Source organism: Narcine bancroftii, chromosome 1 (assembly GCF_036971445.1).
Source record: "Narcine bancroftii isolate sNarBan1 chromosome 1, sNarBan1.hap1, whole genome shotgun sequence".
NCBI classification, from domain to species: Eukaryota; Metazoa; Chordata; class Chondrichthyes; order Torpediniformes; family Narcinidae; genus Narcine; species Narcine bancroftii.
This window is the reverse complement of record NC_091469.1, coordinates 346,721,537-346,738,612: the sequence shown is the minus strand read 5'-3', so window position 1 is coordinate 346,738,612 and position 17,076 is coordinate 346,721,537. Positions and strand designations below refer to the sequence as shown.

General features: G+C 37.4%; 1 protein-coding gene across 4 annotated transcripts in view; it reads left to right on the top strand.

Annotated features, from left to right (window-relative positions):
- The window catches only part of LOC138749263 (cadherin-12-like), a 352,525-nt gene that overhangs the window by 152,852 nt on the left and 182,597 nt on the right, over positions 1-17,076 (top strand). For all 4 annotated transcript variants that reach the window (XM_069910439.1, XM_069910443.1, XM_069910449.1 and 1 more), the window contains exons 6-7: positions 13,557-13,744; positions 16,218-16,471. In XM_069910439.1, coding sequence (XP_069766540.1) covers positions 13,557-13,744; positions 16,218-16,471 — 442 coding nt within the window. The remainder of the gene's footprint in view (positions 1-13,556; positions 13,745-16,217; positions 16,472-17,076) is intronic.

Genomic DNA, 17,076 nt, shown 5'->3' with positions numbered 1-17,076 from the left:
CAGAACCACAAACCAATAATTCAGCAAACTGTTTGCCTGAACCCAACATACATTATCCTCGTGTTGACCACATCATATATTTGTCTAATCTGCCCATTACTGTAACTATACTTATTGATCTAACTGCTCCCTGTGACAGCAAATTTCACAATGCAATCATAAGGTGTGCCCTCACCTGTGGGTGGACTAACCTTGATTGACATGAGGAAATGACTTTTGATCTGCCTGACCAGATGACCCTCCAGGAGCAAACACATGGATTATCCTTTGTTCAACATTTTCCTGTCTGATCTGTTGGATTATCCTACAGATAATGCAAGATGAGGACAAATGCAAACTAAAAGAATAATATCTATTCCACTTGGATGACCAACAACCCAACAGTATGAACATTGAATTTTCTAGTTTCAAGCACTTGTTATCCCTGAATTCCCTTCCACTTTGCTGCTCTCTCATTTTGTTCACCTTTCACACTTCATTCTTTCCAACAACCACACACCTATATACCTGGGTTTGATCCCCTTCTCTCTCTATACCCTTTCCTGTCTCATTCCTCCCTTATTTGGTGTCTACCTTCCCTCACCTTGTTCTATCTGCTCATTGGTTTATTTCATTCTTATCCCATTTTAAAGTAGAACTCACCTATTTCTATATTTAAACTTTTCCCTCCAGCTGCTTATCAGCCCCACCTCATTTGATCTAATCTAGTTGTTTATGTATTATTTACTAATGTCTGTAATCGGTTGTTTGACTTGTCCCTGTGTTTTACCATTTTGGATTCATTAATATTTTTTTGTTAGGGAGACAATAAACAAACAACAAATGAAGAATTTTCTAATCTGGGTATAAGGCAAATAATTTATTCTTTATTTCAATCATGAAAAAATACATTTCTTAAAATTTGAAATAAAACAGGATAAGCCACAATGAAAATTTTATGATTCAATTTGCCTCTACATAACAGAAAGCAAAAAGAAATTAACTCTATTTTCTTATCTCTAATAATGTATCCTATTTTGGATTACTTCTTCACCACTACCCTTTTCCACTGTTTCAATAAGATTTTAAAATACAGTAATTACAACAGGAAAATTAAACACCGTGGACAGCCACAGTTACCTCTTGTAACCTTCCTCTGGAGGGAAAGTTAATGGTTTGATATTTCCTGCTACAATGACAAATAAATAAGTCTTCAGCTGTCAACCAAGTACAGAGTTTATTTCCACAGATGATACCAAGTGTAAAAAATTGTATTTATGAAGAGTCTGAAGGACTGGAATTATTTCCTGAGGGATACAAAGAGTTTTCTAACTGTGGATTTTGAAATGATATGAGATTGAATAAAGTATAATGACTAAAAGTTAAAGGGAAAGAGATCTATCAGAAATGTTTTAAAATTTGTTGGGTTGGATTGGTTTGCTCCAGAGATTAGTTGAGGCAATGATCATTCCAATTTCCAAATGGAAAAGTGGGAAAATATGAGAAGACAAACAAGCAGCAGCAAATTAATCTGGTCTCAGGTTGTATCAAAGCAATCTAATAGTTCAGTTTATGTTGCTACACTTTATGGCTCAATGTACTGTTAATGGATCAAAAACAGATTACAATAGATTTGCTAGTATTAATTCATATGGCTTCTTCCATTTTGGGGAGATAATAATTCTCATTTTAGTATTTTTTTTAATGGCAGCTAACTTGACACCACTGCTTCCTTCACTTGTTCATTCACAGGATGCAAGCAATGCAGTAGATTTTGCCTAAGTGGGCTATTCAGCTACTGAGTACAATTAGCAGTCAGTCAATCACAGAATATGGGCTATTCAGCTACTGAGTACAATTAGCAGTCAGTCAATCACAGAATATCCCTTTCAGGTGTCCTTAACGTCCCCTCAAAAGCCGCATAATCTCCCCCCTTGCGGCTATGGACATACTCACCTGAATGCAGCAGAAGTGCCTCCAAGGCGCCTATGCCAATCCTCCTCGTGGAGGGATAACCGGTGGAGTGCCGGGCTCCACTGAGGCACCTGAATGTGCAGCCGTTGCCTGGGGACAGGCTGATGACTCTATCAGCCAGTGACCCAACTCACTGCTGCCTGACAGCTGCCTCCCCACCGCCCCCCCCCCCCCCCGACTCCACTGGGGAAGGAAGGTTGGCAGGGACCGTTGGGGCAGGGACGACTGGCTGGGGAACATCGGGGCAGGGGATGGCCGGTGCTGCCTGTCACAGCCTGGCTGGCCACTCCTGCACTGGGGCCGCTCTCTGTGATTGGAATGGTTGTGGGAAACACAGAGCGGTTCAACCTGTGTTGGGGATTATGGGTAGCAAAGATGGCCATGGCTATGCCACATATTTATGACTGGTTGCGCTGTGGCACCAGTCGCCCCGCCTCCATCAGATCCGGAGGTGCTATGAGGCGCCTCTGGATAAGAATAGATCCTTTCAGGTGGACCAGGCAATGCTGCAGCAGCCTTTTAGGCCTGCCTCCTGAAAGGTGAGTCTGCAAGTTAAGGTCCATTCCTGCCATCTCCCTCAAGGCAGAGGGTCCACCTGAAAGGGCCTTATGTCTGCAGTTACTTGCAGACCAGACTGAAAAAATAATGGCAGATTTCCTTTCACAATTCTCCTGAGTGAAACATTTATTTATTTTTATAGGACACTCTTGTACATTCAAATTAATTGATATTGATGCAGTGCACAAACGTGCTGGAGAAACACAGCAGGTCATGCACCAGCTATAGAAGATAAAAGGTCATCAACATTTGCTCAGTCCTAAAACATCAACTGCCTTTTACTTTCTGTGGATGTTAGGTGTCCCAGCATGTTTGTGTACTCCACTAGAATATAGCATCTGCGGATTTTCTTGTTTACCACTAATACTGATGCTAGCTTTTTATGTCAAATTTATTTAAGCAATTGAATTGAAATTCCCCAACCTCCCGATGGGATTTGAACAATTTTCTTTTGTTCAATGGCTCAGCAGTTTCTGCAATAATGCATTTGCAATTCTATCTCGTAGCCTGTTGTATTCCAATGGGCCAATACCAATTGGACTGCATTAAAGTAGACTGGTAAGTGAAATCTGTTGCATCATTGTCCCCTTGCTATCTCTCTAACTTCAGCCACCTGCAGAGAACATTGGAAATTATGTTCTTGTTTTCTTAGGCAGTGCATTAGGAATTTTAAAAAATCCAAATTCAGTTTATCCATATTTTACTGTAACAATTGATACATATCTGTAATAAAACCTCTCTTTGGTATAAAGGAAATCAAAGATTCAAATTTTGTTAACTCATGTAAACTCATCTCTTTACCATAATTATCCCTTATCAAAGCTCTAAGTTGGTAATACACAAATAAAGAATTTACTGCTATACCAAATTTCTCCCTTAATTGATGAAAAGAAAGAAACTGTCACTCTTCAAAACAATCCTGAATCACTTTTATACCCTGAGAATACCATATCTTTAAACACCTATTAAACATTGAAAAAGGGATAAGCTGATTTTGATATAAGCTGGCTGAGGGAGGGGGGGAGGGGGTGTTTATGATTATTTGTATTGTATAAAACTTTTTTTTGTTGGTATTGATTTTATGTTGTTTTTAAAAGTTTAATAAAAGGGATAATAAAATCTCTCTCCACTTCTGTCCTGTGGATTCCATCACAGGTGATCAGCCAAATGTGAGGCAGGAAAACATTTTGTCATTTGGGTATTGTGCAATGTTTCCAATATTTCCATTTGACCTTTGCACCTTCTAATGTAGAGACTCCAAGTGTTCAATGCCTTTCTGGCCAGTGCTCCTTCTCCATTTGAGAAACACAAAAACTGCAAATCCTGGAATCTTGACTGAACAAAGAGATGCTGGAGGGATCCAAAGGATTAGGGCACTATCTGTGGAGAGAAATTGTAAATCAATGTTTCGGGTCGGGACCCAAAATGCTAACTGAACACTCCTTCCCATGGATTCTGCCTGACCCACTGATTCCTTCCCACCTTTCTTTGTTCACTCCTCCTCCATTTGATTGATCATAGGCTCGAGTTTCCTTTTTTTTTCCCTCTGAAAGCACCATTATGGTGATTTCTCTGATCTCTTGAAAATCTCCCAAATGTCTCCTTGTTGAGAGGTCCTGCGAAAGAACATTAAAATTGGATTGGTTAAAAATCCTTCCAATCTTGCTTTTCTTACTTTTCCTTATCTTCCTTTTCCTATCCTTTTTTTCTTTTCTTGGGGTTTTGTTGGGGTCAGCTGTGGTTTTGTACCACAATGAATAAAGGGTTTGATACTAAAATTTGACCACTGTATTTACATAATTACATGTACAAAAAAATTAATTGGACAATTCTTTTCAAGACATTGCTTATGTTAAAAAATATTTCTATACATCTTTCAATGTTCATTGTTTTATTTAAAATCCTTTAATAAAGTTATTTAAAATCCTGTAATGAATCTTTCTGTTTGAATTAATTTCTGATTTTGCATGAAAGGTGCTACCTCATCTTTCTTTTTCAATCTTCTTTCTATTCCCTCTTGGTTTCATCTTGAAAAAAAAAGTACCATTCAACATTATAATCCTCTTTCCTGGAACTCTCGTCATAAAATAATCTTCCTTGCTTTGCTATTTTTCTTGTCTGACTTCAGGAGTGATCTCTCATCCAATTGTAACACAATGAGAAGAAGGAGAGATATGTAGCTCTAGTGTGATTCAACTTTATGAAATTAAATTATTTAAACATATTTTTAAAAAAAGCAAATGAATGTCTTTCTGCAAGGATTAAAATGAAGCATTGCAGTCTTAATAGTACTTGAGTTGATCATGGATTTAATGGAGAAAATTGTCCCATTCTACACCATCATTTTTGTATTTGATTTATAATGGTTATGTAACATAAATACAAGCTATAAGCGAACTAGCTTTAAGATATAGGTCCAAAAATATCTTTGTCAAATGAAGGAGGTTGAAGAGAAAGGATGCAGCACTTTTGAAAATGGACGTTCTTTATCACATCAATATTGCAGACATTTCTGGTGACTGAGTCCATTGGGGCAATCTATTTTTCTCCAACAAGATTTTTTATCCTTTTTTTGTAAAGCCCTTCTCCCAAGTGATGTTAACACTGTACAAAATGCAAAATATTAACACTGGTGAGATTTTGTAAAAGATTTGCAGATCTGAAAAAAAAAATCACGTTCTTATTTACTTGCAGATAAACTGGATTTCATTTATTATTTCCCAAAAATGCTGCTATTTAAGGGCACAACACTCAAATTTCAAGTCAGGTCAAGCTTATTGCCATCTGAAGGCGCAAGTAAAACATGATGAAATGGGATTTTTTGGTCCTCTGTGCAAAATGTGCAGACACACAACCAGACATAACACACAGCAGACAAACAATACCGATGCAGAACACGTATTAAGATATATAGATAAATAAATGGATATTGTTTTGTGAATATAAGTGCCTCGGATGGTTAGTATAAGCAGTTCGTTTGGACATTCAGCAGTGCTGTGGGGAGAAGTTATTCCTTAGATGGTGGGGGCGGGGGGTGCCTCTAATACACTTCTATCTATTTTCTGATGGGAGTAGCTGAAAGATGCTGTGTACGGTTTGGAAGGGGGGTCCTCAATGATTTTTTGTGCCCTCTTCAGATAATGATCCAGTATATTATGATAGGGGAATGGTTGTAGTGTGGAGGGCGACTCCAGTAATCTTCTTTGCTGCTCTTATGGTCCTGTGGATTGACCTCTGATCAATTTCTCTGCAGCAATCATACAACACTGATGCAGCGACCAGGACTCTCAATAAAGCTCCTGCAGAAGGTTAACATAATAATGGCTTGTAGCCTTGACCATTTCAGTCTTATCAGGAAGCAGAGTCACTGTTGTACCTACCTGACAAATGATGAGGTGTGAGTCCAAGATAGGTCATTGATAGCACTGAACTCTAATGAACTTGTGCTCTCCACTCTCCCCACTACAGAACTGTTGATGTGTACTGGAGGATGGTCATTCCCGGTCCTCTTGAAGTCCACAATAATCTCCTTCATCTTGACCACGTTATGACTCAGGTGGTTTCTCTCGCATAATTTCATGAGATGTTCCACCTCTTCTCTGTAGTGCAACTCATTGTTGTTGTTGATGAGGCCAACTACTGTTGCGTCATCTGCAAACATGATTGCACAATTGGACCTGGATCGAGTAATGCAGTCTGATGTCACTTTGTTACGGACACAACAGCAAAGATAAAAATAAGCCTAGACAATGTTATATTTAAAATTATATTTTTTAATTATTAATCCACATTTACATAACACCTAATTAATTTAACTAACTTATCTCAATTTATGCACAATTATCTAACTTAAACTCTAACTATGCGTGAATATATTGGTGTGTTCAGAATACTCCAGGCCACTCCAGCTCAAGGCTCAATTCTCAGAAGGCATTTCTAAGTGCAGTTTCAGAAATTCAGTGATGACACCATGTTTCATCTTATATTCGTATGTGTGAGTTCTTAGACAACATATGAATGAAGGTAAAGGTTCTTTACTTTAAAGTAGTTATGAACAGCACCATGAGGCATGTCATAAGGCTGCAAGTCTCCATTACAGGTCTGCATACAGTGTGTCTTGTTCTATGTCAGCCCCTGGTGTCAGCCAAGTATAATCAAACATAAGGCATTGCTAGTTGCCTTGCAACCACAATCACTATCATTACATCTCCCTTTCTTAAAACAAAAGTAGCTTACTTTTAACTAACATGTTTCTGTGTATAACTGCAATTTTAACTTTAACACCAAGAACTTGCATTTTCATTATTATTAACATTATTAACATTTTTTAAACTTGTTTTGTATGTTCACATTTACATACACTAAAACTTGAAGAGTGAATAAGATAGCACTACTTCATTCGATATCAGAAGTCTTTAAATTTGCTCAATGAGTCTCTTGGGAGGATTCACATGTTTTCCAATCTCCTGATTGATTGTCTGAGTTGTTGCCTCAGATGATGTTTTCTCAGCTGTGTATTCAGGTTGTTCAACAGTATCCATCTTTTCCTCTACTGTGGCTGGTCCCATTTGAAGGTCTTGACTATTTCTTTGCAGAACAGCATCTTCATTTGTCTGAATGGTTTATGATCTTGGTTGGGCTTCACTAAGGACAGTTCCATTCTGATTCCATAAGTTTGTTTTGTCTTTTAGCCTTACTTGATCACCAGTGTAGAATTCCGGTAGGTTATTTTGTTCCTCTGTCAAAGTAATACTTTTGCTTTTCTTTGTTGTTCTTTGAACTTCCTCATTTTCTCCCCCTCTTTTGTTTTTCAGAGGTTCTCCTGATTGGGTTGGTTTGATCTTAGCCCATGTCCCATAAGGAGTTGTGCTGGTGACATACTACTCTCGAGCCACGTTGTGCGGTATACTAGCATGCTCTGGTAGAAGTCCAGTCCACTGTCTTTTGCCTTGTTCATCAGTCTTTGCACTGTCAGTACTGATTTTTCCAATGGACAATTGGACTGTGGAAAATGAGGATTTGACGTGGTGTATACAAAGTCCCACTCTTTGGCAAACTGGTTGGAACTTTAAATTGCAAAACTGGGGTCCATCATCTGTGAAGACCTCACTTGCCACACCATGTATAGAGGATATGGTTTTCATACCTGTTATTACAGCATCTGTAGTGGTGGTGTTCAGTTTACACACCTCTGGATACAGGGAGTAATAGTCTGCGACTACAGAAAGCCCTTCCCTTAACATTCCAATGAGTCAATATCTATGTTCTGGTAAGGTTTGTGTGATGCTGAGTGTGGCTTTATTAGTTCTGCAGGATTGCTTGCTTGATATTTCCAGCATATTTTACAGTTTGACACTTCATTTGTTATAACATTGTTGATTCTTGGACAGTACATCACCTCTTGTGCTCTTTTCTTACATTTTTCGATTCCGAGATGTCTTCCATGAATCCTTTTTAACATCACTTTTCTCAGACTCTTTGGGATAAGGGTTTTATTTCCTTTGTAGATGATGTATTCAACCATTGAAAGTTCTGCCCTGCAGTTCCAGTACTCTGAATCATCAGGTGAGCAGTCCTGCTTCATGTTGGGCCATCCATCCAAGATATTTTTTCTCAATTGTTTCAGTGTTTCATCTTTGTTTGTGATTATGACCATGAAGTCATTCATGTCTTCATCCATTTTGATGTTTGTGGGATCTCATGTCAACAGCTCTAGACAACGTGTCTGCTCTGTACATTAGCTTATGCCACATTCAGTGTTTAGCTTTTCAGCCTAATCATCATTCTTTGTATTCTCAGTGGACATAGCTTTTGGAACAATGCAATCAAGGGCTTATGGTCAGTCTCTACACTGATTGCTTGTCCTAACACAAACTGATGAAATCTTTCACAGGCGTATTTGATGCTGAGCATCTCCTTTTCATTTGAGCATATCGCATCACTGCATCTGTCATTGAGTGTGATGCATACGCAATGAGTTATGAGTCATCATATTTTTGCAGAACAACACCGAGCCCACTATATGATGTTGAATGATATCTTGATGGGTCTCACTGGGTCGTAAAACCTCAGAACTGGTTCCTCTGTGAGCAGTTTCTTTAGTTCCCTCCATGACTTTTCATGCTCTTGATTCCACTCCCATTCAGTGTTCTTTTCTGTTACTCTTCTCAATGGAGCCAATTTTCTGAGAGGTTGGATATGAATTCACCCATATAGGTGACCATTCCATTAAACCTCCTTACATCCTTTTTGCATTGTAGCCTTGACATGCTCCCAATGGTGGACACCTTTCTGGGATATGGTCTGATGCCCTCACTGCCAATAATATCTCCTACAAATGTTAGTTCTGTCATCCTGTGCTGGCATTTCTCTCTGATCAGCTTCAGGTTTGTTTTTCTTGTTGTTCCAGCTCTTTCCTTAGTCTCTCATCATGCTCCATTCTCATGGTTCCCCAGACTATGATGTCATCCATTGAGGTATCAACTTTATTCAGGTGCTCATAGACCACATGGATAGTTTTGTGATACACTTCAGGAGCTGACGCAATTCCGAATAGTAACCTTAGGAATCTGTATCTGCCAATGGTCTATTGAACATGCACAGTCTTGAACTTGCTTTATTTAATTTTAACTGCCAAAATCCTGATGATCCATCTAATTTGCTGAAAAACTTTGCATTTGCAAACTGTGAAATGATTTCTTCATGCATTGGAAGTGTTCTCTCTTTATTGCTCTGTTTAGATGTCTTGGATCCATGCAAATTCTGAGCTTTCCATTCTTTTTGTCCACAATGATGAGTGAACTCACCCACTCTGTTGACTCATCTACCATCTGAATCACATTTAGGTTTTCCATCTTGTCCAACTCTGCTTTTAGTTGCTTTTGAAGTGCAAATGGAACTTTTCTGCATGAATGTTTTATTGGTGGCACACATTTATCCACTCTGATTGTGTGTTCTCCTGGAAGGCAGCCTTTGTAGATGATGTCTTCAACCATTGATAGTTCTGCCCTGCAGTTCCAGTACTCTGAAACATCAGGTGAGCAGTCCTGCTTCATGTTGGGCTATCCATCCAAGATATTTTTTCTCAATTGTTTCAGTGTCTCATCTTTGTTTGTGATTATGTTCATGAAGGCATTCACGTCTTCATCATTTTGGTGTTTGTGGGATCTCTCATGTCAACAGCTCTAGACAATGTGTCTGCTGTGTACATTAGCTTATCTGGAGTGTATGCCACATTCAGTGTATAGCTTTGCCGTAATAGGTCATTATACTCATTCATGAGTTCATCATAGACTGTCTCTCCTTCGCTTTCCACCATGAGGACTCTTTTTACCAGGTTCAGTTTCTCATAAGCTGTTAAACTTAGTATGGCTTGTGTATCCTTTAGTACCAAGATGAATGCTAGTATGTGCTCTTTGTCCTTGTGTTTCACTTTGACCATGCATTTCCCTTCCACTGATATATTGGTACCTGAATATCCTGTCACCTTCACTATTATTCCATACATCTTTGGTCTGGATCTTATCTTAAAATCAGTCTCTGATATTACATTAATTTGTCCTCCAGTATCCAATACTGAAATGTATATGTCATTCACTTTTAATCTCAACATCTACATAGAATATCTCTATCTCCCTTTCATCTACTCCATGAACCTTACTTTGTTGCACTTGGTTCTTAAAGCAATGGGCATAATGGTTGCTTTGTTGCACATATAGCATGTTTTACCATATGGTGGACATTTTTTTGGTAGGTGTTGTGTAACACACTGACATGGCTTTCAATTGTCCCTTTCATTTTTGTTCACTGGCCACGCCTCTCTTTCCACTTTGGTGCACTTTTTGTTAAAAGGTTTATGTCTGTTCTTGCTCACTGCATCCACATTTCAGCTAGTTTCACTGAACAGCTCTTTTCCCTGTGTTTTTACAGTTTCTGCAGCCCTACAGAGTGCTATGGCTTTTTCCCCGACTAGATTTTGCTCTCTTAGACTATTATCTGGAACACCACATTCAAATCTGTCTTTTATCAGCGAGTCAGTTGGTCTACCAAATTCACACATTTTGCTTCTGTTTTTCAATTCAGTGATATACTGATCAATACTTTCTTCTATTTTCTGTACACATGGAAAATTTGAGCCTTTCAAATTTCATGTTATGTTTAGGTATGCAGTATGCCTCAAACTGTTCCATTATCTTTTTCAGTTTATTTTGTCTCCTTCAGCTGCAAATGTGAAGTTATTATACACCTCCAGGGGTTCATCACCTTCATAACCCACAACACATAAGAAAACTGATGTTTTCACTTTATCAGTTTTTTTTCATCAGCTCCAACTGCCACTAAATACAATCCAAAATGCTGTTTAAATCTGTTCCAATTTTCAGCCACATTACCTGTCAGCTGAAGTTTCACTGGTGGATGTAATCCTTCCATTTTTCACTGTGTTAGCTTCTCTTCACTGATCAGTTGCTGACTTTAGATTTTACCTTTAAAGTATTTCCTTTTAATTTCCTTCATCCCACTTCTGACACCATGTTTCATTCTGTATTCGTATGTGTGAGTTCTTAGACAACACATGGATTAAGGAAAAGGTTCTTTACTTTAAAGTTGATGCAACCAGAACCATGAGGTTGCAAGTCTCTATTACAGATCTGCATAAATTGTGCCTTGCTCTGTGTCAGCCCCCTGTTGGCAGCCAAGTCGAATAAAAAAGTAAGGCATTGCTAGTTGGATCAGAATCATTACAACACCTGGATTTGAAATTGATGTGACACATAGACTTTAAGATGGTTGATGCACACAGGCCTTAGAATTATGAGACATGCAGGCTTTAAGATGGGTGAGACACGCAGGCTTTAAGATGGGTGAGACATGCAGGCTTTAAGATGGGTGAGACATGCAGGCTTTAAGATGGGTATGACACGCAGGCTTTAAAGATGGGTGAGACACGCAGGCCTTAGATGGGTGAGGCATGGAGGTTTTAAGATGGGTGAGGCATGCAGGCTTTAAGATGAAGTTAGCAGTTCCTGGTGGTGGGGGGTGGGTGGTGAATGGTGACAGAATGTTGATTATTCATGACAACCCTGTTGAGGTGATTCAGCGAAATAACCTTTTTAGATGAGTGCCTTCTTCTGAAATTAGAAGCCTTTTCATGGATCAACCAAGTAGAGTGAAGTATTTATTCTGCTAATAGAGAACCCTTTGTGTGAGTCATTTGAAATAGAGTGCAATATTTCTTCTGGAACTTTAAAATCCTTTTTGTGGGTCAGTGGAAGTAGTGCAGTATTTCTTCTGCAAATTTCCCTTTTCATGGGTCATTCAAAGTGGTCTCTTATCTCTCTATATTAACAGAAAGATCTCTGACAATTTATCTATAACCACACAATAAGGCCAAGTTGGTTTCTCAATTCCACAAAGGGGTCAAAGAGCTCATTACTCCTGTGCTGCTTCCTTAAAATGGTCTCTTGAACAAACAAATCACTGTCTTTTTAAGAAGCTGGTCACATGGTCTTTGCACCTGACTTCTCCAGGGCTCTGTGTTGCAAATGTATCCAGTAAAAGGAGCATGTTCAAAGTTTGCTGCTAGTTTCACAGTCACTTCAAGGCCTGCAGCCAGTTTGTTAAATCTGTTCTCTTAAAGGGACAGTCCCACTCAAATAAAATGAACTGAAAAATGGGAGAACATCACAGCTTTCAATCTAATTCCCTGCTTATTTATGCCATGGAGTTGAGTTATGTCAAAAACAGCTTCCTAAACACTGTTGCTTCTCCATATGTCTTTGATTATAGCTTGAAGGTTATTGCTAAATTTGAAAGGACACTCAAATTTATTTCTAAGAAAAATAGAGTTCACCAGGCCAGCAAATTGTATGACAATGATGTAATGCTTGCCAATAAAGCAGAGGTGCTGGTAAAAAAAAGTGACAAACCATAACAATTCAAATCTGATTTTCTGTAAGTTCTGTTTTTGTACCTTATTCTCCTTTGGGGTGCGGTACTTTAGAGGTTAAATTACTGTACTAGGATTAGAGGTCCAGAATGACTGACCAGCAGATACAATTTTGAATCCCTGCAATTAAATACTTAAATTTAATTTGTGTACTAAATCTAGAGTAAATCACTAGTGACAGAAACAGAAACAATTAAGCAACTAGAACTTTGTTAAAAACACATCCGGCTCATTCACTGAAGGAAGAAAATCTGTTAGCCTCACCAGGTCTGATTTGTATGTGACCCCGGACCTTTGTGTCAATTTCCCTAATGTGTTCTGGGATCTGATGTTTTTTTTTTCTTTCTCTTAATGTTGAAATGCACATTCTGACTTTAAATGAAAGAGGGAAATAAATGTGCTGTAAAATTAACTGGAATTCCAAGACATTCAACGTGACAACATTTAAAATAACTGTTAGAAATGAGGGACATGTATTGTTAAAAAGGGGTAAAATTGCTGCTTAAAGGAGAAAAATAGCATAAACAAATAACTTCAATATAATTGAAAAACTAATATCTTTATCCAGAATTAACCCACACATCCCCTTGATGAATGCAGTTTTCACAATGAATATCTATTTTTTAACCATAAAGCTTGTATAATTAATTCATTCTTCAGAAATTATGAATATTGTTGAATGAAATAAGTTTATTAATATAACCTATTATGCTGTACATTTTATTCAATACAGACAAATGCCCGGTTCATGTATTATGATTGCAATGCTGTATGTCGCCATTAAATATTTATGGAAATAATAACAAGAATATGGTAATAACAGATGCTTCCAGTTTAGAATATCATGGGAGAATGTCTGACTTCTTTTTCAAATGCTTTGCATAGCAGTCAATAGATATTCTATTCAATAACATTTTAATGGCTTCAGCTATTCAAAGGTTCTATAGTTAATATTTTATTATCCATATTACATGTAATTGCATGTTATTATTGCTTAATTTATTTATAGTTCCCCTTAAAATTTTAAAGAAAAATTATCTTTTTTTTCCTGAGGCAGCATTTTTACCATATTTCTTAAAACTATGAATCCCTCTTACAGATATCTTTCATCTGAAGGTTCCTGAATCAACTCCTGTTGCTTCACTAATTGGAAGAATAAAAGCTAATGATGCTGATGTTGGGAAAAATGCTGACATAGACTACAGAATTGTTCCTGGAGATGGACTGAATGTGTTTGACATTACATCTGATAAGGCCACACAAGAAGGAGTTATCAGTCTTAAAAAGGTCAGAACTGAATGAAATTTTTAAAAAAAGTAAAATAAGCAACTATTCCTAATGAGGTCCATATTGCGGGGTTCCCAACTACACGACATTGTCTGTATTTTGTTGTTAACAATTATTTTCAGAAATAGTCACTCCATATCAATCAAGATTATGAGTTTTGATTTTTTACATCTATATTTGTTCTGTGTACTCTTTCTTTTTCATTGTCCTTCCCTCTATTGATCTTAACCTGCTGTTCTTACAACTGCCTATCCTTGGCAACTCTCTCCCATTCAGGAAGACGTTTTGAAAGTTTGTATCACAATTTACTTGATTCCATTTCTAATATATACTCAGATAAATAGATGTGCCATAAAACACAAACATGCATTCTGCATTTTTGCTTACTCCATCAATACAATTGTGTCTAAAACTTCAATGCAAAATTCATAATCTGTATGTCATACAACTCTATTAATGTCATGATCCTGTTACCATCAATTTTATTGTTTATACAACATCAAGCAGTTAAGTGATTATTTTTTAAAATAATTATTAGCTGCAATTTATCATGATTGCTTTTTGATTCAATTGAAATCATTTCTGATTCAACTCACGCAGAGTAATTTCATAGGACATTTAGCCAAATGAGTGCTCCACATTTCCACAACCTTATACTCAATCTATGTTTACCTTTCTTTTACTCATTTTTGTTCTGTATCCATTGATATCATTACCAAATAAAAATATCATTCTTAGTTTTGAAAATAACCATTGACCCCCAATGCTAAAGTCCACTTAGGAGAAGTAATTTCAGATTTCAGAAATGCCTATCTCTAATCTTCAAATTGCTCCCTTGCTTCTGGAAATTATTTCTCCTTATCCATCTTAACAAAGCTTTCTGTCATTTAAAAAAAAAACATCAATTAACTTTGCACTCAGGCATCTGAACATAAGAAAAGAAAAAGCAAGTTTATCTAATTTAACTGTTTAAGGTCCAGTATTTATGTGGTGAAGCAGTTTTGTTTCCCTTCCTCCAATGCAGTGGCTAGAGTGAAATATTTATGCCAGTTAAGATACGGCCAAGGCTTTGCACAACAAAAATGTAAACTCCCGTTTGAATTCAGTCCCTATAAACTACAGGCCAAAAGAACATTACAGCTCAGTACAGGGCCTCCGTCCCACAAAGTTGTGCCAATCTATATCAACTTCTCAACAATTTAAACCTTTCCTTCCTTACACCCAGAACCCTCCATTTTTCTTGCATCCATTTGCCTGTCTAATTCTTTTAAATATCCCTATTGTTCTACACTCTAACACCCATTCCAGGCATCCACTACTCCTTGATGTTTCCCCCATCCTTTATTCCTGTCACCTTAAACAGATGTCCTCTGGTGTTTGCTTCCATATCCCATGGAAAAAGATGATGGGTGTCTACCATATCTATACCTCTGTTAATCTTGTAGACATCCATTAAGTCAACTTTCATCCTTCTTTACTCCAAAGTAAACACCCTAGCTCAGTTAACTGTGCTTCATTTTCTAATCCAATCAACATCCTGATAAATTTACTCTGCATCCTCTTCAAGGCTTTCACATCCTTCCTGTAATGAGGCAACCAAAACTGAACAAAATATCCCAAGAGAGGTCAAACCCAAGTTTTATAGAGCTATGACATTACCTCACAACTCTTGAACTCAATCCCCAATCTAATGACGCCTAGCATCTTATAGGTCTTCTTAACCACCCTATCAACTTGCTAATAATCTTGATAGATCTATGGATTTGTATCCCAAGGTTCCTCTGTTCTTCCACATTGTTAAGAAGCCTGCCATTTACCATGTACTCTGCCTTCAGGTCTGACCTTCCCAAATGCATCATTTCACATGCATCTGGATTGAACTCTATTCTGTTGTAATCTATGACAATATTCTATACAATTCACAACACTTCCAATCTTAATGACATCTGCAATGTCCTTTTGGAACATGCGTATTTACTGTTTTTGTGATGTATATAGAGACTTTTGTTCCTCAACATTCATGTGTGTTCATTGGATCCAAAATAGATTCAACATTTTTTCCACATTGAGCTTTATCTGCCAGTGTTGTTCACTCACAATCTTTTTCACTGACTCCTTGGAACATACCACTTCCATCGGCACTGTTGAGGTTTTAGCTTTTGGAGGAACACGTCGGTTGATAGCATTAAATCCCAATATTTCTGTCTGTTACCATTAATTGGGGTTAATTTATCATATTGTTCCCAACACCATGTATTTCCAAACTTTTTATTCATTGATACTTTGTTTTATTCAAAATTTGAAAGATCTGAAAAGACTTGAAATACCTATTATATTATTTCAATTGTTCTAAGCGTTAGTGATTATTTAAATAATATTTCCATTATTAATAGCTCATGTGATTGTTTGATTAATATCTTGTTAATACCTCTACTTTATAGTTAAATGGACATTTATGCATTCTTTCCCAAAGCCACTGGACTATGAAAATAAAAAATCATACATCTTCAAAGTGGATGCTGTAGATCCCCATCCAGATAATCGTTTCCAGTCAATGGGTCCATTCAAAGACACAGCTACTATCAAGATTACTATTCTCGATGTGGACGAACCCCCCATTTTCAGCAGGTCCTCTTATGTAATGGATGTTTATGAAGATACCAATGTGGGCAGTATAATTGGGGCAGTTACAGCACAGGATTCTGATGTTAGCAACAGCCCTGTCAGGTAGGCAGAAAATATTTTAGTGAATTTTGATTATCAGTCTTGCACATAAAAAGCCATTTTGAGATATTACATCACAAAATTTCTCCAACAAATGAAATATTTTTGAAAAGCTGTGGTTGCTGTAATGTTGCAGACCTCAAGCCACGTTTCAATGATATAGTATGTTGATTGTAAAGTTTACTGATGTTTTACTCCATAAATGAGACATGGTGTCTAAAAAAAACAAAACTCTTGAATATCTAATTATTGAGCTTTGGAACTAATGAAACACCCTTTATATTTTTTGTACTATTATCTGTAAGATGAGTATTTGGTAAAGTTCTTGAATATCTTAGGAAGAATATGTGGTGGCCCACTGTAGCGTGAATAAAAGCTCTCATGACTGGAGGGAGAAAAAATGCTTTTATTAGCTTCTAACTATGGGTAGGGTCTCACTGTAGTCTTCAGAAGGATTTTGGGTTTAGGCAGCAAACCAGGGTTATATGTGAGCAGATGAGAGCTGAGCCAGCCATCAGCATAACATACTACCAATGAATCCCAGTTCACTGCATTCACCCCTTTCTGTAGAATTTAGAGTCTATGAATGAAGACAGAGAAAATTCATT